Source organism: Alosa alosa, chromosome 20 (assembly GCF_017589495.1).
Source record: "Alosa alosa isolate M-15738 ecotype Scorff River chromosome 20, AALO_Geno_1.1, whole genome shotgun sequence".
In the NCBI taxonomy this organism is placed as follows: Eukaryota; Metazoa; Chordata; class Actinopteri; order Clupeiformes; family Clupeidae; genus Alosa; species Alosa alosa.
Genome location: NC_063208.1, coordinates 257,501 through 280,000, shown reverse-complemented (window position 1 = coordinate 280,000; position 22,500 = coordinate 257,501). Strand labels below are relative to the sequence as shown.

The following is a 22,500-nucleotide window of genomic DNA, read 5'->3' as shown; positions in this document are numbered from 1 at the left end:
ACACCCAGCATGTTGATTTTCCAACAAGAGGAGATAACATCCTGGACCTGTTCTACACTACACAAAGGGAGCATACAAAGCCACCCCCCTCCCCACATTGGACTTTCAGACCATATCACTGTTATGCTAATGCCCGGTGATACAGAATAAAGGGTAAAGCAGACAAACTGGGTCGTAAGCAGGTAAAAGTGTGGCCTGGGGAGCCCTCCGATGCTCTTCAAGACTGCTTTTGACACAACAGACTGGGGAAATGTTTAAACAGGCAGCCACTTACAACAACCAGGACAGACATAGAGGAGTATGCAGACACTGTAACCTCTTACATCACCAGTGCATCCCCGGATGATGCTTGACCTTACACACAAAAACATCATCACTCGGGCTAACTGGAAGCCATGGCTGACAGGGGAGTTAATCCTCAGGCTGGGGCCAGAACAAAACCCCTACAGAGGCTGGGGATGAAGCTGGCATGAAAAACAGCAGCGAGCCAACCTGTCGGTGGCATCAAAGGAAGCAAAAAAAGGAATACACTCACAAGATAAACCACCCACTTCAAAGACAGCAGGAACTCACAAAGCCTATGGCCAGGGCATTCAGGCCCTCATCGGGACTACAAGCCCGGCGCATACAGAGCTGTGAGCAACATCCTCTGCTCAACAACCTGAACCGCTTTTGCTCAAGCTTTGAGGCACAAAACAGCACCCGCCCACAGAAATTGTCCCCCCTCTACACTTAGGCAGCCCCTGTTATATCTGCCGAATGGCGTGAAGAGGACACTTTGCTGCTATCAACGCCCGTGAAGGCAACAGGTCCAGACAACATCCCAGGTTAGATGCGTGAAGGTTTCATGGGGAGAAACAAGGGATGTCTTCACGGGCAGCATCTTTAACACTTCCTGAAACCGCCATAGATCCCATCATGTTTCAAAGCTGCCACCATCATACCTGTGCCCGAGAAAACTGTCCATCCTTTTCAATGACTACCGCCCTGTGGGCACTGCCATCATCATCGCGGAAAAGTGCTTTGAGCCGCTTGTCATATCCACATATCAAACCATTTCTACCCCCCCACCTGACCCCCTTCCAGTTTGCATGCCGAGCCAAGCGGTCTACAGAGGATGCAATCTTTACTGCCTCCACCCAGCCCTCACCCACCTGGAAAAGAGACTCATATGTGAGATTGCTGTTTATAGACTCAGTTCTGCATTCAACACCCATACCCAAACAACTCATCTGCAAACCCTGAGCAAACTGGGACTCAGTACCTACCTCTGCAACTGGCTACTGGACTTCCCCTGTCAGGAGGCCCCAAGTGGTAATGCGGTTGGCAGCAATACCTCAAGCAGCATCACACTGGGCACAGGGAACCCCCCAAGGCGTGCTCAGTCCTCTCTTCACCCTGCTGACGATGACTGCACTGCAACCTACAGCAACAATCCATAGTGAAATTTGCTGGCAGAGCCTGGCCTCTGGTGGGTCTCATCACCAAGGGCGACGAGAGACTCAATACAGGTTGGAGAGTGCGACCATCTGACCACGTGGGTGCAGGGACAACAACCTCCTGCTGAGCGTCAGCAAGACCAAGAGATTGTTGTTGACTTCCGGAGAAGTCACCCAACACCTGCCACTGACCATCGACGGTGCTTTGGTGTGGAAAGCGAGCAGCACCAAATTCTGGGAGTGCACATCAGTGAAGACCTCTCCTGGACTACCAACACTGCATCACTGGCTGAAGAGAGCTCAGCCACGCGCCTGCTTCCTTAGGAAACTCAGGCCATTAGGTGCTCCACCCAGCCATCATGACCACATTCTACCCAGGGGGCACCATTGAGAGCATCCTTTCCAGCTGTATCGCCTAATGTAGGCGGAAGCTGCACTGAATACAACAGGAAGCCCTGCAGCAGCATAGTGAACACAGCTGGAAGGATCATTGGTGCTTCTCCCTCCCTGAAGGACATTTACACCACCCACCTCACCCATGAGGCGACAAAATTGTGGTGATGCAGTCACCCCAGCTCACAATCTGCTTGATTCTACTGCCCTGGGAAGCAGGGCAGCCTGCGCCCCAAGACTACCAGATTCTCACCAACAGCTTCATACACCAAGCTGTAAGGATGCTGAACTCTCTCCTCCTCTCCCCTCCACCTCCTCAGCTACAACATCCTGGACATTGGACCCACAATGGCCGCCCGCACTACTCACTCTTGCACACTTGAACACTTGCACACTTGTATATCTTTACAACTTGGTGTTGTCCTGAAAACACAACACTTGCTGCTCTTACATAACTTGCACCACTATGCTACTCTTTCTTTCATTATCGTGGTCAAAATAGAACTACCCAAGTTTTCCTTATTGGCCTGATTTTGCACTAGTTTTATTGACTGTCTATGCACACTTTCAACAAAAATTTTGCTGCTCTTATTTTTTTTTCATTATTATATGTGCCCTCTTATTTACTTCTACGATTTACTTTTTGTTTACTTGAATGTTATGCTTTTGTCTGTGGACTTAAAATTGCAAAATATGTCTTGTCTTCACCGTGATAGTGAGAAACGAATTTCGATCTCTTTGTATGTTCGAAATATGTGAAGAAATTGACAGCTGACTTTTAATTTTGAGGAGGTTGTTGGTGTCCACACTACACACACACACTGGAGGAGGTTGTTGGTGTCCACACCACACACACACACACTGGAGGAGGTTGTTGGTGTCCACACTACACACACACTGGAGGAGGTTGTTGGTGTCCACACTACACACACACACACCACACACACACTGGAGGAGGTTGTTGGTGTCCACACTACACACACACACACACACACACACACACACACACACTGGAGGAGGTTGTTGGTGTCCACACTACACACACACACACTACACACACACTGGAGGAGGTTGTTGGTGTCCACACTACACACACACACTGGAGGAGGTTGTTATGTCCACACACCAATAATAATAATACACTGGAGGAGGTTGTTGGTGTCCACACTACACAGACACACACTAACACACACTGAGGAGATTGCTGGTGTCCACACTACACACACACACTGGAGGAGGTTGTTGGTGTCCACACTACACACACCACACACACACACACTGGAGGAGGTTGTTGGTGTCCACACCACACACACACACTGGAGGAGGTTGTTGGTGTCCACACTACACACAGACACACACCACACACACACACTGGAGGAGATTGTTGGTGTCCACACTACACACACACACTGGAGGAGGTTGTTGGTGTCCACACTACACACACACTACACACACACACACACTGGAGGAGGTTGTTGGTGTCCACACTACACACACACACACTACACACACACACACACACTGGAGGAGGTTGTTGGTGTCCACACTACACACACACACTGGAGGAGGTTGTTGGTGTCCACACCACACACACACACTGGAGGAGGTTGTTGGTGTCCACACTACACACACACCACAATAATAACACACATTACCCTGAGGGAGGCTGTTGGTGTCCACACCACACACACACACACCGGAGGAGGTTGTTGCTGGTGTCCACACCACACACACACACACTGAGGAGGCTGTTGGTGTCCACACCACACACACACTGAGGAGGTTGTTGCGTCCACACCACACACACACTACACACACACACTGGAGGAGGTTGTTGGTGTCCACACTACACACACACACTGAGGTTAAAACCACTACACACAATAACACACCGGAGGAGGCTGTTAAAACCACACCACACACACACACACACCACACACACACACTGGAGGAGGTTGTTGGTGTCCACACTTCAGTAATACACACACACACTACAACACACACACACACACACACACTACACACACACACTGGAGGAGGTTGTTGGTGTCCACACTACACACACACTACATACACACACTGGAGGAGGTTGTTGGTGCCCATCACACACACACACCGGAGGAGGCTGTTGGTGTCCACACCACACACACACACACCACACACACACACTGGAGGAGGTTGTTGGTCCACACCAGCACACACACTGGAGTGGTGCCGTTGGTGTCCGCCACCACACACACACACACACCACACACACACACTGAGAGGTTGTGGTGTCCACACTACACACACACTGGAGGAGAGGTTGTTATGTCCACACTACAATACTACTATTAATAATAATAATAATTGAGGAGGTTGTTGGTGTCCACACTACACAATAATACACTGGAAAAGGAGGCTGTTGGTGTCCACACCACACACACACACACCACACACACACACTGGAGGAGGCTTGTTGGTACCACACATACACACACTGGAGAGGCCACAGCCCACACAATAATAATTACACACACACTGAGGAGGCTAAGCTGGTGTCCACACTTCAGTAATACACACACAATAATTCACACACACACACTGAGGAGGCGCGGTGTTCACACACGGGCCACACACACTGGAGGAGGCTGTTGTGTCCACACTACACACACTGGAGGAGGTTGCTGGTGTCCACACCACACACACACACTGGAGGAGGCTGTTGGTAGTCCACACTTCAGCAATACACACTAATAATAATACCCTGGAGTGGAGGTTGTTGGTGTCCACCACACACACACACTGGAGGAGGTTGTTGGTGTCCACACTACACACACACACTGGAGGAGGTTGTTGGTGTCCACACTACACACACACACACACACTACACACACACACTGGAGGAGGTTGTTGGTGTCCACACCACACACACACACACTGGAGGAGGTTGTTGTGTCCACACCACACACACACACACACACACACACCACACACACACACTGAGGAGGTTGTTGGTGTCCACATCAGCACACACACACACACTACAACACCACACACACACACACACTAACACTCACACACACAATAATAATTACAAACACTACACACACACACACTGGAGGAGGTTGTTGGTGTCCACATCACACACACTGAGTGGAGGTTGATGGTGTCCACTCACACACACACACTGGAGGAGGTTGTTGGTGTCACATACAACACTACACACACACACACTACACACACACGCTGCAACACTACACACACTGCACACACACCTGGGAGGTTATTTGAATTATCCACATACACACACTGGAGGAGGTTGTTGGTGTCCACACTTCAGTAATACACACTACAACACTACACACACACACACACACACACACACACACACACACACAAGGGGATCTTAAAATCTCCTTGTTACCATCTACTCTCACGGTTACTGGCTACCGATTATATCTACCGTGAAGACAAACTCTTGCATAAACTGTGTTGCTCGAGGGGCTGGTTGTCGGGACTCTATAACCTTGTGCAAACTTTTCTGTCAGCGTTAGATTAAACGTTAAGCCAGCATCAAGGGCTGCAAATATGCGGGCCAAAGGAAGCGATATCTGGAAAGAAAGCATCAAATTCCTTCGTCTCTCCAAAACTAGTGACTCAATATAAAAGTGAGATCTTCTCAGATTACTTACCCGCTACCTGTGTTGAGTTATCAAGGAACTGCACGATATAAGCTGTTGCTAGCCAACTAGCAAACAAGCGTTTAAAAACAGTTGACACCGACGGCCCTCGCCGCGACCACCGATGCCTCCCCCCCCCTCAGCTGTGCACCAGGCTGCGACTCATGCGTCCTTCTCAGCGAAAAGATAGTGGAACTTCGAAGCCAGAATAGCGACCCTCCATCAGATTGAGAAGGATGAACAGTTCCTCGACACCATTCTCTCCGTAAGTAGCGTTACCTCTCTTACACACACAAATGCCAGATGCCCTGATTTCCTCTGTCCTCAATACTTTAACCATGCCATGCACTAATGCAACTTCTGTCCCTGTTGCCTCTCCCGGCCTCTGCTGAGAACCAAGCCTGCTCTGCTGGCCAGCTCCCTCCACACCAGCCTGAGCCATGGCGTAGAAGCAAGCATCACAAGCCGGCAGGCGGTCGGGCCCGGCACTCAGGCCCAGCCCAACCTATCACGACTGGAAAATCGCTATGCCATTCTGACCCGGGATGAGGAGCCCCTCCAGCCCGAGACAACCATCCTGGTCCCTCCTCAAAGTCGGGCGCCCCCGACCCCTCCTCCCCGGACCTCATCAGCCTCCACCCTGGTCGCCGGCAGTTCCATGGTTAGAGACCTCTGCATTTCCCCATCATGTAGCGGTCCCTCCAAGGTCTACTGCTTCCCTGGTGCCAAGGTCCTTGACATCCAGCAGAAACTCCCAAGCATCCTGGCCCGCCACACCAAGGTCCAACAACATCATGCACCACGTGAGCCTGAAAGCGACATCAGAGATAAGCAGTCAGTAGCACTGCAGGAAAACTACAAAACTCTCATCACCACTCTGATGGGCACAGAAAACGCTTTGTCATCTCTGGGCCTCTCCTACCTACAGAAAAAGGTGCTGAGAGATGGTCAGATTGTTCGATCTCCACACCTGGCTCCAAGCGCTACTGCGCTTCCCTAAGCATCCCTATGTCAACAACTGGGGCTTGTTCTGGGAGAGGCCCAGTATGCTGAAGCGTGATGGTCTCCACCCAAACCAACATGGAGCCAGGCTACTCTCTGACAACATAAGCGTCCACACTGAGACATTGACATTCTGTAGAAAATATTACAGATTCCGCCCCCAGGTATTGATTCGAATGGCATTATACATGTGGATGAGTCTGAGAATGTTTTCTGCAGGGTAACATACAATACTACTACCATAGATCAAGCTGTGTCATGCAATAGCATGACTTATGCTTATAGTTCTATTCAACGTTGATTTCTACCCAACATATAGTAAAAAGAAAAGACAAATTTAAAACTAGAAACCTAACAAATATTCTTTCCATACCTCAGCATATTCCTCAAAAGCCAGAGGCATTTTCAGCTAACATGGGTTTACTAAATATAGGTGCACTTACTACCAAAACCTTTGCAATCAATGATTTTATTAGTGAAAAAAATTGGATTTTCTGTTTCTTGTTGAAACCTGGCTGACTTCAGACAGCGAAGCTGTTCTTGTTGAGACTTGTCCCCAAATTATAATTTCTTCCCTCAATTAGACAAGGCAAAGCGAGGTGGTGGAATTGCCTCCATTCTCTCAAACAAATATAGTTGCACACGAGTCAACTTTCATGAATTCGCTTCCTTTGAGTATTGCCCTCACTCTGAAGGCTGACCCAGCTGTACTTCTATTAACCTTATACCGCCTCCTAAACTATGGACTGGCTTTTCGGCCAGTTTTCTGAACTTATGTCGCTCATCATCACTAGCTATGATCGGATAATTGTAAATGGCGACTTCAATATTCATGTCAATAAGACAACTGATGCTAAAGCCAGTAAGTTCCTTTATGTGTTGGACAGTTTAGAGCTAAAGCAGCATGTTAAAGGACCCACCCACAACCTTGGCAACACCCTCGATCTAGTCATTTCCAGAGGGATAGAAGTCACAGACTTATCAGTAAATGATATAAATATGTCTGATCATCATTGTGTATCTTTTAATATTGTACTACATACTCCAAAAATTCATCCCGAAAATTGCAATCAAATCGCTGACTCTTGGACATTAGAGCAGAACAGCAGTTCATAGCTCTTATAGACTCCATAAATTTAGATATTTTACATCATCCCATTGATCAAATGGTAGAGGCTCTCAATCGTGAATTAGGGCTCTGCTTGACAGAGTGGCACCCTTAAAGACTAAAAAAGGCCCTGTAGCAAACTGACACCTTGGATGAACGAAAATATCCATGATCTAAAAAGATCATGTAGGAAAGCTGAGAGGTTCACCGTTACAGGTTCACCGTGCCATTCTAAAAGAAAAAATTGCAAATTATAATAGAGCTATTGAATGAGAGGAGGAACCACTTCTCTAAGGTAATTGCTGAAAACAGTGGAAACTCTAGGGTGTTGTTCTCTACCATTGATAGGCTATTGCATCAAACACCTTTTGATACACTCAGTCAGGCATCCTCTCTAAGATGCGAAGAATTTGCAGACTTCTTCAAAAACAAAGTAATTTCTATAAGGGAGGCTATTGGTAACACAAGTAATATGTTTGATAGTACACCCAAAAAAACAGCCCCCAAAATTAAGGTCCTTTAGCACTATTACTCAATCTGAGCTTGGTAAAATTATAACTCAAACCGCTCCTCAACATGTGTTTTAGATCCAATCCCTACTACATTCCTCAAAAAAGTATATGATGGCTTAGCTCCCTTTTTTCTCAAGGTAATAAATACCTCATTAGAAACAGGTATATTTCCAACTGCTTTTAAAACCGCTGTTGTGAAACCTTTACTTAAAAAGTCAAATCTTGACCATACCAATCTGAGCAACTACAGGCCTATATCAAATCTATCGTTTTTGAGCAAAGTACTTGAAAAAGTTGTTTGTAATCAGTTAAATACCTTCCTCAACGAAAACAGTATCCTTGAAAAATTCCAATCAGGTTTAGATCAAATCACAGCACAGAAACGGCTCTAGTAAAATAGTCAATGATCTCAGACTAGCTACCACTCAAACAAAGTCTCAATCCTTATTCTTCTGGATTTGAGTGCGTGCATTTGACACCATTGATCATAGCATCCTAATTCACCACCTTCGAGAAGTGGGTGGGTCTCTGATAATGCTCTAAACTGGTTTCAAACCTACATTACTGGCAGAGATTTTTATATCAGTCTAGGAGATCATGTATCTGAAAAACATGACTTGCCTTTTGGTGTGGCCCAGGGGCTGCCTTGGTCCCCCTGCTATTTTTCTCTATATATGCTTCCATTGGGAAACGTCATAAGTCAGCATAATGTAAACTTCCACAGCTACATAGATGATACCCAATTGTATCTTTCTGTGGAGCCAACTAACCCAGATGGCCTTTGCTCCCTCACTGCATGCCTAACCTCCATTAATCAGTGGATGAGCAAAAACTTTTTTGAAACTAAATGATGACAAAACAGAGGTACTTCTGGTTGGACCAAAACTAAAGCGAGATATTATTCTTAGTAATCTGGGGAACTTGGCACACCAGGTCAAACCAAAAAGTAACAAGCCTGGGGTGTCATCTTAGATGCAGAGTTAAGTTTTAAGCCCCATATCAGTAAAGTTACTCAGACAGCCTATTTCCACTTGAGAAACATTGCCAAAGTGCGGCCCTTTTAACTCAACAAGATGCAGAAAACTCATTCACGCCTTTATCACTAGCAGGTTAGACTACTGCAATGCACTTTTCACTGGTCTTCCCAAAAACATCTAAAGAAATTGGCACTCATACAGAACTCTGGCGGCTAGACTTTTAACTAAGACTAAGAAGAGAGAACACATCACCCCTGTGTTGGCTGAACTGCACTGGCTCCCTATTTCCTATAGAATTGATTTTAAGGTTATGTTAATTACTTACAAAGCTCTGAATGGCATAGCACCTTCATATATCTCTGAGCTTTTAATATCTTATCAACCACAAAGGAAACTTAGATCATCCAATTCTAATCTTTTAATCGTACCCAAAGTGCTCCACAAACAAAGTGGAGAAGCTGCGTTTATCCATTATGCCCCAAACTATGGAACACGCTGCCTCTGTACATCAAGCAGGCGAGTTCAGTAAATATTTTTTTAAAAAGATCTGAAAACATACCTGTACAGGAAAGCTTTTAGTTAACTCATCTTATCCTGTAGACTACATTTTCAGATTATTCTACATCTGCTACTATTGAGGGGCTTAGCCAGCCAGAAGCAGATGGGCTCCCCTATTAAGTCAGGTTCTGCTCAAGGTTTCTTCCTGGAATATGGGAGTTTTTCCTTGCCACAGTTGCCATATGGCGTGCTTGTGGGGGTAAGAGGGTTAAGGCTGCCAGTCTTATGACGCCATTTTCTATATTTTTGATATGTTGCTGAGTATATCATAAACAGCAAAGAAAAGTGATTGATAATGACTGACTGACTATTATTGTGTTACATGCTTCAAATGTAAAGCACTTTGAGCTGCATTCTGTGTATGAAAGGTGCTATACAAATAAAGCTTTATTATTATTATTATTATTATTATTATTATTATTATTACTTCAGTAATATGGCCCTTTCCTTTTGTATTGTAAATCCTCGTATGGCCACCCATATGACATGTACAAATGAGTTGCTAGCGCAAACGCTGGGGTTTGTAGTCTTTTTGGGAAGAACATGGATGCCACCAGGGCAGCAGCTGCTAGTGCTGGACATTGGTCTAGAACACAAGAACACGTCCCTCATTCTCCCTTACTGGGTATGGTCAATGTGAATTAACAATAAATCTTTTTTTTAGTAACTCAATTTCGCCTATTTCAATTTCAACAAGTGCTGTTGCGTTTCTCTCGGGCCACGAGGGGCATTAGCAGGAGGCTGGTCATTGTTATTGTTTTGTGCTACATGTAGCCTCTAGCTAAACGGCTGGAAAACAAATCGTTACATTGTATTGCAGGCACAGCAAGACCGTGCAATGCATGAATTGGTGACCGGATTGAAGCAGCAATGTAATCTAGTGTGTATGAGCATTGCATCAACATTAAAATGACCAACACAGTACAAATGCTAAAAAAATACATGTCATCTCATCTCAACTATGGGCGCAGCCATGTTTGTTGTAAGGTCGTACGTCCACCTCGGGGTACCCTCAAGCACTCCGAGGTAAAGTGGGCGTGCCTGCGTGTAATGCCGCAAGAAAGCTGAGACAAAAGTAAAGAGGGATAGACTGCACTGCTCCTCTGTGGCTGATGTCAGAGTGAGGGTGTGCAGTGACATTTAGTGGTGGGGGGCGGTATTACCTTTTTTGGCAGGCGTTGATTTGTCGAAGACTGAGCTGCTGGAGAAAGACGAGAAAACTGAGGGGCCGTTGCCATCGTCGCTGTCCGACTTCCCGCCGTCTGAGGGGGACAACAGCATTAGTGACGCATGTGGCACACACACACACACACACACATTAGTCACGCATGTGGCACACACATGCACACACACACACACACAGAGTCACATACAGACATACAGAGGCACACGTACACGCACACACACACACACACACACACAGAGCCACACACACACTTACCACTATCACTGCTCAGTCTGACTGTGTCAGAGAAGGCAGATTTGGATGATTTTGCAGGTTCCTTCTTTTTAGTTGCTGGAGCAGACCTGTGAAGAACACAATCGATCAATAAATCCACCAACCGACCACTTCCACCAATCAACTAATCACCCGATCAATGAATCAACGTATCTCTCTCTCTCTCTATAAATATATCTCTCTCCCTCTCTCTTTCTCTCTCTATAAATCTCTCTCTCGCTCTCTCTAAATATATCTCTCTCTCTCTTTCTCTAAATATATAATATATATATATATATATATATATATCGTGCCGTTATTTCACGTCATCAAAAGCTGTGCAGTAGACAAACAAGCTCTGACCTAACCATAGACAATGCAGCGCATATCGGAATATTCAACCTGGCAGAATATTCAACCTGGCATTTTCATGGTGACTTAACTAAAAAAATATTTAAGACCCATCCAATCTGAATTTAAGACAATTTAATACTTTTTAAGGCCTTATTTTAGGAAAAGTGATTTTAAGACTTTTTGAGGACCCGCGGCCACCCTGTCACAAACAGAACCCGACTTGGTCTCTTACGGTGTGAAGGACTGTTTTGGAGGGAAGATGTCGTCTTCGTCATCGTCGTCTTCCTCGTTGGTGTTATTGTTGTACGGCTCCTTGCTCTGGGATGTGCTGAAGCTGTCGCCATAGGAACGCACCGGTGACGAGTGGCCGTCCTCGTCCTGATCGTCGTCTCCGTCATCGCCGCGATCCTCTTCCTCCGAGAAGTCGAACGTGTACTTGGCTTTCACGGCTAGAAAAAGATGAGGTGGATTAGCAGAGAATCAACACACGACTGGGGCAGTTAAACCAGAGAATTATACAGACACGACATGAAACAGGCGCAAGACCGGCATGCGCTCATTTCCACACAGCATGGCATTTATCAGTTTGAACGTGAGACAAGTGTTTGAGGCGGCGTAGCACGGTGCAGCGGAGGATTGGAAAGTTGAAGAGTTGAATTCATGGAATATCTTGGACCTAAAACGTTTAAGATTAATGCGTTTTCAATTCATTAATTGTGAAGAAACCATTTGAATTCAAAGTTTGTACTGTCACATACCACTGTTTTCATCAGTCGCTTCCAGGCAAGCCCAAAAGAGTTTGTTGTCAAGCTCATGCCGGCTTCACAATGAAACCTTGAAGTTTATTTCCCCTCAATAGTAGGTATTGAGTACTGTAATGGTTATGACCATATGATAACTATGTAACTACATAGAGACGGTCCAAATGATGCTTAAGTTTGCACGTTACTGAAAGCTAGCTCTATTCTTGCGCAGTATGTAGGTATCATGGGAATTCAGTTGCTGCAGAAAAAGGTAGACAGAGCAGTGTGCCGATGTGACAGTACAAACTTGGAATTCAAACGGTTTCTGCACAATGAATGAGTAGAAAACGCATTGTTTTGTCATGTAAGGACCCTGTTCATGTTGCACAGAACTTTTAATGACATTTTGAGTGTGTTAAGAAGCACAAAGGCACTTTTAGATGATGCCCCCAAAAAGGCAAATGTAGATGATAATATGTTATGTAAATAAATATGTTTAGATGATGCCCCCAGACACTAGGAGGCAAAAAGGCAAATGTAGATGATAATATGTCATATAAATAAATATGTTTAGATGATGCCCCCAGACACTAAAAGGCAAAAATGCAAATGTAGATGATAATATGTCATATAAATAAATATGTTTAGGTGATGCCCCCAGACACTAAGAGGCAAAAAGGCAAATGTAGATGATAATATGTTATTTAAATAAATATGTTTAGATGATGCCCCCAGACACTAAGAGGCAAAAAGGCAAATTTAGATGATGCCCCCAGCATTTCTCTCCTCTACAGTGATGCTGCACTCCACTCTCTACAGTGATGCTGCACTCCACTCTCCTGACCTCTACACTCTCCTCTACACTCTCCTCTACACTCTCCTCTACACTCTCCTCTACAGTGATACTGCACTACTCTCTCCTCTACACTCCACTCCACTCTCCTCTACAGTGATGCTGCACTACACTCTCCTCTACACTCCACTCTCCTGACCTCTACACTCTCCTCTACACTCTCCTCTGCACTCTCCTCTGCACTCCACTCTCCTCTACAGTGATGCTGCACTACACTCTCCTGACCTCTACACTCTCCTCTACACTCTCCTCTGCACTCCACTCTCCTCTACAGTGATGCTGCACTACACTCTCCTGACCTCTACACTCTCCTCTACAGTGATGCTGCACTCCACTCTCCTGACCTCTACACTCCTTAATCCTCCTCTACACACTCTCCTCTACAGTGATACTGCACTCTCCCCTCCTAGTGATCCTCTCTGCCTCCTACTCTCTCACTACACTCTCCCTCACAGTGATACTTGCACTTTCTCTCCTCCCCTCCACAGTGCAGTGATACTGCACTACTCTCATCTCTACACCTTTCCCACTCCCTCTACAGTGATGCTGCACTCCACTCTCCTCTACACTCCACTCTCCTCTACAGTGATGCTGCACTACTCTCTCCTCTACACTCCACTCCACTCTCCTCTACAGTGATGCTGCACTACACTCTCCTCTACACTCCACTCCACTCTCCTCTACAGTGATGCTGCACTACACTCTCCTCTACACTCCACTCCACTCTCCTCTACAGTGATGCTGCACTCCACTCTCCTCTACACTCCACTCTCCTCTACAGTGATGCTGCACTCCACTCTCCTGACCTCTACACTCTCCTCTACACTCTCCTCTACAGTGATACTGCACTCCACTCTCCTCTACAGTGATGCTGCACTCCACTCTCCTGACCTCTACACTCCACTCTACAGTGATGCTGCACTCCACTCTCCTGACCTCTACACTCTCCTCTACACTCTCCTCTACAGTGATGCTGCACTCCACTCTCCTGACCTCTACACTCTCCTCTACACTCTCCTCTACAGTGATGCTGCACTCCACTCTCCTCTACACTCTCCTCTACAGTGATGCTGCACTCCACTCTCCTCTACAGTGATGCTGCACTCCACTCTCCTCTACAGTGATGCTGCACTCCACTCTCCTGACCTCTACACTTCATACGTTTTGTAATGTTTTCAGGTCTCTGATTGGTCACATATTCTTAACAGCGGTTTTTGCGTGAAACAAATTTCTTTGAATCGAATTTGTATTCTAAACTGCAGGGGGTTCTTAAAAATACTTGCCTACGTGTGTACAAGGCATGACTCTGTTTAGAAACTCCACACTGTTTTGGAGCCACATGGTCCTCCTCTGTTTGAAAACTCCATTAGTTGCTCCAATCATGAGTGTGTGTGTGTGTGTGTGTGTGTGTGTGTGAGAGTGGGTGTGTGTGTGTGTGTGTGGCTGCTCCGAGTGCACAGGCTTTAATTAAAGGAAGAGCCGGCCCATCCAAGGCCTCTTGCATAGCGCTTGCATCATGCCGCAGTGTGTGAGTGTGTGTGTGTGTAGTGTGTGTGTGTGTGTGTAGAGCAGCAGACTGCAGGTCCTCTCAGACCTCCTCGGCTCGGCGAGACGTGAATCACATCAGAATCAACTCACTGAGCCTGTCTCTCTGTGTGAATGTGTGTGCAGCACGACATGCACACATCTCAGACACACACACACACACACACACACACACACACCACACATACCTCAAACAGACACAGACACACACACACACTCATGGGAAGCAAGCTGCACTACTCCATCGAATGAGCACATTTCAGTCTAATGAGCTCTGATTCTCCAGAAGTTATTTTTTGCCCATGACCAGCACAGACATGCGCACAAACACACAGAGAGAGAGATAGAGAGAGATAGAGATAGAGAGAGAAAGAGAGAGGAGAGAGAGAGATAGAGAGAGAGAGAGGGAGAGAGAGAGAGATAGAGAGAGGAGAGATAGAGAGAGGGAGAGAGAGAGGGAGAGAGAGAAAGAGAGAGGAGATAGAGAGAGATAGAGAGAGGAGAGAGAGAGATAGAGATAGAGAGATAGAGAGAGAAAGAGAGAGAGATAGAGAGAGGGAGAGAGAGAGAGGGGGGGGTTATAATGATAACAGGGACCTCTACTGGAGTTCAATCAGAAACACCCAAAGGACATGCTGATGGATATTCCAAGTTCAGACACTACACACACACACACACACACACATGTACCTACCCCTACCTGAGGCTCTCTTGGACTGGGTTTCTCGGGGAATGACTGGCTCGCTCTCGTCCAGGTCGCTGTCGGACTTTGAGTCGTCATCAGACCAGGGGTTCCGTTTCTTCACCTTCTTGGATGAGGACCCTTTGGGAGTCGGAGTCTTTTTCTCCCGAGGGGTACCTGTGGAAAAACACACACACACAAACACACACACTTCCTGATCAACACACATGCTTATTCTCCCGAGGGGTACCTGTGGTGCTTATTTATGCTGATCCATTTGTTTTTGTTTATGGTCTGTACGCTGCTTGCTTGTCGTTCAATGTCTGACCTCTGTGGAGAGAAGTCTAGATCTCTAGTGATCAAACTGTATGATCTAACTCTGCATGATCTAACTCTGCATGATCTATGATCTAACTCTGCATGATCTCCAGATCAGATCCACATCAGCTCATCTGATAGAGGAGGTGGGACAGGCTTTCTTTCTTCTCTAATGACTGGAAGTTCACTCTGCCTGCACACAGATCTATGACTCATTTGAATATCATACTATTATGACTCATTTGAATATCATGCTATTATGACTCATTTGAATATCATGCTATTATGATAACTGAGCCTTTCAAACTATAATTGGTGGTTATTTATCGCCCTTGAGGACAAATCGGCAGCTTTGTGCGTGAGTGTGTATTGTGTTATTCTATAAGTCACTTCGGAAAAAAGTGTCTGCTAAATTCCATAACCATAACCAAAACCATAATCAAACTCTGTATAATCCTAGCCTAAGAGCTGCCATAACCATGCCATAACTAGCCTAAGAGCTGCCATAACTAGCCTAGGATCTGCCATAACTAGCCTAAGAGCTGCCATAACTAGCCCAAGAGCTAAGAGCTGCCATAACTAGCCTAAGAGCTGCCAAAACTAGCCTAAGAGCTGCCATAACCATGCCATAACTAGCCTAAGAGCTAAGATCTGCCATAACTAGCCTAAGAGCTGCCTAACCATGCCATAACTAGCCTAAGAGCTGCCATAACTAGCCTAAGAGCTGCCATAACCATGCCATAACTAGCCTAAGAGCTGCCATAACTAGCCTAAGAGCTGCCATAACCATGCCATAACTAGCCTAAGAGCTAAGATCTGCCATAACTAGCCTAAGAGCTGCCACAACAATGCCATAACTAGCCTAAGAGCTGCCACAACAATGCCATAACTAGCCTAAGAGCTGCCATAACTAGCCTAAGAGGGTAACACTCCATAATAAGGTGCCATAATAAATAGCAAACTAGTAATTACCTAATCCTTTGTTAATATTTGTTAATTGTTACTAAAATATATATTTGGCACAAGTTAATAGTTTTTTCATCATTAATTAAATATTAGTTGTTTGCATAAAATCTGTATGTTAATGTTTTAACAAATCTATTAACTAATATTGTATTAATAGTAAGTTAATAGTAAGTTAATAGTTAACTAAATGTCTTTTTGGCATTAATTAACAGTTATTTCATACATCATTTAAATGTTAAATGTTTATTTACAAACTATATACTAATATAAAAGTGAATGACATATTATTTATCTAGCTTTTCTGATTAGCTTTGTGGAGAATTTATGGAATTTATGGTTTATGGCTTTATGGTCTTGTGGGGTGTATAAGGCACCCTACTGCCAGTGGTTGGTTGTGTGAGAGTTTGCACACCTCTTCTTCTATTTCATCCTTATTGGATACCTTTGTGGTTGGCTGTCCTGTAATTGGTGACCCTCTCTCTAGTGTTTGAAAGTAGTGTACTCTTTGCCTTTGGAAGTAGTATTGGGTTGCTGCTTGAATTTGGTGAAATTCAGGGGAGGGTGGTGTAACAGAGTTAGAAATGTAGTTTAGTGTTTGTATGTGATTTTCACCGTAATTAAGCAGCTTTATTGAGATTGGTGTTTTGGAGCCCCCTTTGGAGAAACGGTGAAACTAAACTAGCCTAAGAGCTGTCATAACTAACCTAAGATCTGCCATCACTAGCCTAAAAAGCTGCCATAACTAGCCTAATGCCATAAACTAGCCTAAGAGCTGGCATAACCATGCCATAACTAACCTAAGAGCTGGCATAACCATGACATAACTAACCTAAGAGCTGGCATAACCATGCCATAATTAACCTAATGCCATAACTAACCTAAGATCTGCCATCACTAGCCTAAAAAGCTGCCATAATTAGCCTAATGCCATAAACTAGCCTAAGAGCTGTCATAGCTAGCCTAAGAGCTGCCAGTTGCATGACTCCATGAGTGACCTGTTGCTCTGGCTGCCACAGTGGGCTTTGAAGTTAGGGTTAGGGTCATCAGGGTCCTCAGCTACTAATTCTGGATTCTTAGTAGAATTATCCTTTAGGTCCAGGTGTGGAAGATGTGTGTTGTTCTAAGCCTGGGTCTTTAAGTTCTAGACCCAGGGAAGGATGGGTGTCTTACTGGGTTCTTTCTTCTCCTTCTTGACGCGGGGCGTTTTGGGTTTGGCGGGGGCGGCTCCGAGACCTGAAGGGGAGATGAGAGAGTTCTCTCCTGTGGCCTCACCATCCTCATCACCCTCCAGCTTCACGTCCAGCTCACCCTGCAGAGTATACACACACACACGTTACACACACACACGTTACACACACACACATTACTCATCACCCTCCAGCTTCACGTCCAGCTCACCCTGTAGGGTATACACACACACACACACACACACACACACACGTTACACACACACACACACACGTTACTTATCACCCTCCAACTTCACGTCCAGCTCACCCTGCAGGGTATACACACACACACACACACACACACACGTTACACACACACGTTACACACACATTACTAAATCACCCTCCAGCTTCACGTCCAGCTCACCCTGCAGGGTATACACACACACACACACACACATACATGTTACACACACACACACACGTTACACACACACGTTACACACACACACACATTACTCATCACCCTCCAGCTTCACGTCCAGCTCACCCTGCAGGGTATACACACACACACACACACACACACACACACGTTACACACACACACACACACACACACGTTACACACACACACACACACACCGTTACACACACACACACATTACTCATCACCCTCCAACTTCACGTCCAGCTCACCCTAAAGGGTATACACACACACACAAACACGTTACACATTTTATTGGTACACTCAGCATATAAACACTCTCACACACACACACACGCGCGCATGCATGCAGACACACACACGCCCACACACACACACACTTGAATGCACACTCATATAAGAGTCATGAATGCCCCCTGAATGCAGAGAGACAGACAGGCAGACGTGTGACTGACAGACAGACAGACAGACATGTGACAGACAGACCGAGAGACAGAAAGACGCGTGACAGACAGACAGACAGACATAAGTATAAGTATATATACTCTTTTGATCCCGTGAGGGAAAACATATGTGTGACAGACAGACAGAAAGACGCGTGACAGACAGACAGACAGACAGAAATACGCGTGACAGACAGACCGAGAGACAGAAAGACGCGAGACAGACAGACAGACGCGTGACAGACAGACTGAGAGACAGAAAGACGCGTGACAGACAGACGCGTGACAGACCTTTTTCTTCCTGCTGGCCTTCTTGGCGGCGTCGGCCTTGACGGAGAGGGAGAGGGGCGGCTCCACGCGGCGTCCGTACGGTGACGGCAGCGTCTCCTCCAGCTCCATCTTGCGCGCCTTGGGCTTCCCCACCTTCCCCTTCACCATCTTAGCCGCCTTCCCCAGCTGCACCGTCTCCTTCTCTTGCTCCTCCACGCGCTGCACACACACACGAGCGCACACACACGCACACGCGCGCACACACACACACACACGGACGTGCACACGCGCACACACACAAGCGCACACACACAACTTGTAAATACACAGAAGCAGAACTTTTACAGAAGCACTCAAACACAAATAAATATGAACCATTTACACCATTTACAGATGCCGCACGCACAAACAGAATGACCCCAGACCCTCTTAGAGCTGAGAAACTCCCAGAATGCTCTTAGAGACTCACGTCAACTCCCAGAATGCTCTTAGACTCACGTCAACTCCCAGAATGCTCTTGGAGTCTGACTCACGTCAACTCCCAGAATGCTCTTGGAGTCTGACTCACACACACACACACACACACGCACGCCACGCACACACACACACAAACTCCCAGAATCCTCTTGGAGTCTGACTCACACACACACACACACACACACACACAAACTTCCAGAATGCTCTTGGAGTTGGACTCACGTCTAGCTCTTGGATGAAGACAGCCAGGTCCTCCTTCCACAGGTCCTCTCGCGACTTCCTCTGCAGCTCATTCAGCTCCGCTTTCTACCCTCACACGCACGCACGCACACACACACACACACACACACACACACGCGTGTGGTCAAAATTACTCAAAGACAACTGGTGTGAGACTGCAGTTTTATTCACGGTACCAGGAGAATGTTACCCACAAAGTAGGTAAAGTAACAAAGTAACAAGCCCACACATCAGTGTGAAGCTCCAATGACCTTAACACACACAAACATGGAAAATCACCCCACAACAATGATCCATCCTTCCAGTCAGTATTAACAGAGACAAGGATGTTGCAAAACCCCCTTCTGATGGCCTAGGCTATGTTTATGTCCTTGTGTTAACCTTCTGATGGCCTAGGCTATGTTTATGTCCTTGTGTTAACCTTCTGATGGCCTAGGCTATGTGCGTGTCCTTGTGTTAACCTTCTGATGGCCTAGGCTATGTGCGTGTCATGTGTTAACCTTCTGATGGCCTAGGCTATGTGCGTGTCATGTGTTAACCTTCTGATGGCCTAGGCTATGTGTGTGTCCTTGTGTTAACCTTCTGATGGCCTAGGCTATGTGTGTGTCATGTGTTAACCTTCTGATGGCCTAGGCTATGTGCGTGTCCTTGTGTTAACCTTCTGATGGCCTAGGCTATGTGTGTGTCATGTGTTAACCTTCTGATGGCCTAGGCTATGTGCGTGTCCTTGGGGTGAAGTCAATCAGACACCCTGTAGCAAACAGTCTTCTCACTCTGGACATTTCCACAAAGGGAGACTTAGGATGGCACAGGGGATATCTTATTCCAGTTAAATATCTTAACATTTCACTAATATATATATATATATATATATATATATTTATATATATATATATATATATATATATATATATATATATATATATAAAGTTATACTAAACATTTCATGCAATGAGAAATATATAAAAATTATCCCACACACGCACGCACACGCACGCACACACACAGGTAAGTGTGTATTACTCATCCCAGTGCACACACACACTGCCTCTCCCAATCCCACTTTTATTGATCTACCCCTCTCACTAACACACACATACACACACACACACACACACACCCAAACAATATCCCACCTACACACCTCTTAAAGTCTCTCCCCTATGGTCCCCCCCCCACCTTGGCGTCTCTGCTTGAGCAGCCCGTCCACCCCCCCCATAGCCCCCCCCCTGGTGGTGTACCTTGGCGTCTCTCTGCTTGAGCAGCTCGTCCACCCTCTCCTTGGTCAGGCACCAGAGCGGCATGTTGAGGATGTAGTTGAAGTTGGGCCCTGAGGACGAGCCGGAGTCCAGCGAGCCGTCACTGTCACCGCCACTGTCATCCTCCTCCAGCACCTGAACCAAAGTGAAAGAGTGAGTGAGTGAGTGTGTGTGTGACCTTCTCCTGGGCTCTGTGTGTGTGTGTGTGTGTGTGTGTGTGTGTGTGTGTGTGTGTGTGTGTGTGTGTGTGTGTGTGACCTTCTCCTGGGCTCGGTTCCAGGCGGCCACAGGGTCGGACTCGTAGCCCCTCTGCACCAGCATGCGAATCAGCTCCCTCTTCGACTTGTTCTCTAACAAACACACAAACATGAAACAAACAAAAGAATGTTTCTTTAACACCCAGGACAACACTATTTTGGTTTTCCCATGATAATGTTTTTATGGTGATAATGATAATTATGATAATGTTTTTTATGACATTGAGACTATGAGTGTTTGGTCAGCCTATTTATCGTATATTATATTTATGTCTTTGAGTATCGGAATTTGGCAATAAACGGAATTTCCCATCCCTTCCCAACTCTACTCTTCCCAACTCTACTCTACTCTTCCCAACTCTACTCTTTCCCAACTCTACTCTACTCTTCCCCTACTCTACTCTACTCTTCCCAACTCTACTCTACTCTTCCCAACTCTACTCTACTCTTCCCAACTCTACTCTACTCTTCCCAACTCTACTCTACTCTTCCCTACTCAACTCTACTCTTCCCCATCTCGCTCTCTGCTCTTCCCTGCTCAGCTCTACTCTTCCCCGCTCTGCTCTGCTCTTCCCCAGCTCTGCTCTTCCCAACTCTGCTCTGCTCTACTCTTCCCAGCTCAGCTCGACTCTTCCCAGCTCTATGATGCCCAACTCCGACTCTTGATGCTCTACTCTTCCCAGCTCTGCTCTACTCTTCCACAGCTCTGCTCTACTCTTCCCAGCTCTACTCGACTCTACTCTTCCTGGCTCTACTCTTAACTCTCTCGATCTTCCCCCTCTGCTCCTCTTCCCCAGCTCTGCTAACTGCTCTTCCCAACTCTACTCTACTCTTCCCAACTCTACTCTTCCCAACTCTACTCTACTCTTCCCATCTCTACTCTACTCATCTCTACTCTACTCATCTCTACTCTACTCATCTCTCACTGCTCTACTCTTTGTCTGAACTCGCATAGTGAGACTCCATACAGTATCATGGTCCTCTCTATCATTACTATCAACCAATTCATTTAAGACGTCATTTAACAAATGTGAAGATTTGTCACATATTGAGTGTTGCCACTCGGATAAATGACCTTTTGGCTACTGCTAAGCTGAACTGGGGCCAGCATGAGACAAAGTTTGTTTCATCATTCGGACGATTAAGATTTCAGCCACTTTTGCTTTTACTACCACTGAGCCAAGGCTGAGCTGTTCAAGCAAGCAATTGATTTTGCCGTCTTTGTACACCACAAACATGATCAATAAGGCTTTTTAAATATGTATTGCTAAATAATTAATGCTTCACCCTTGCGTTTGACACAACCCCTGTCAGAATATTGCAATACTCAGCTGTATCGATCATTTCCCTCCGTCCGATAGACAGATCGTCTCATGAATAATAACTTCAC

The 22,500-nt window shown here is 46.0% G+C and overlaps 1 protein-coding gene across 1 annotated transcript in view; it reads right to left on the bottom strand.

The window, feature by feature from the left end:
• top2b (DNA topoisomerase II beta) overlaps window positions 1–22,500 on the bottom strand; it is a 78,407-nt gene that overhangs the window by 3,988 nt on the left and 51,919 nt on the right. The window contains exons 25-33 of the mRNA XM_048228916.1: window positions 21,112–21,203; window positions 20,836–20,988; window positions 19,577–19,660; window positions 18,899–19,096; window positions 17,721–17,859; window positions 15,285–15,443; window positions 11,676–11,892; window positions 11,093–11,178; window positions 10,815–10,913 (exon numbers count right to left, since the gene is read on the bottom strand). Coding sequence (XP_048084873.1) covers window positions 10,815–10,913; window positions 11,093–11,178; window positions 11,676–11,892; window positions 15,285–15,443; window positions 17,721–17,859; window positions 18,899–19,096; window positions 19,577–19,660; window positions 20,836–20,988; window positions 21,112–21,203 — 1,227 coding nt within the window. The remainder of the gene's footprint in view (window positions 1–10,814; window positions 10,914–11,092; window positions 11,179–11,675; window positions 11,893–15,284; window positions 15,444–17,720; window positions 17,860–18,898; window positions 19,097–19,576; window positions 19,661–20,835; window positions 20,989–21,111; window positions 21,204–22,500) is intronic.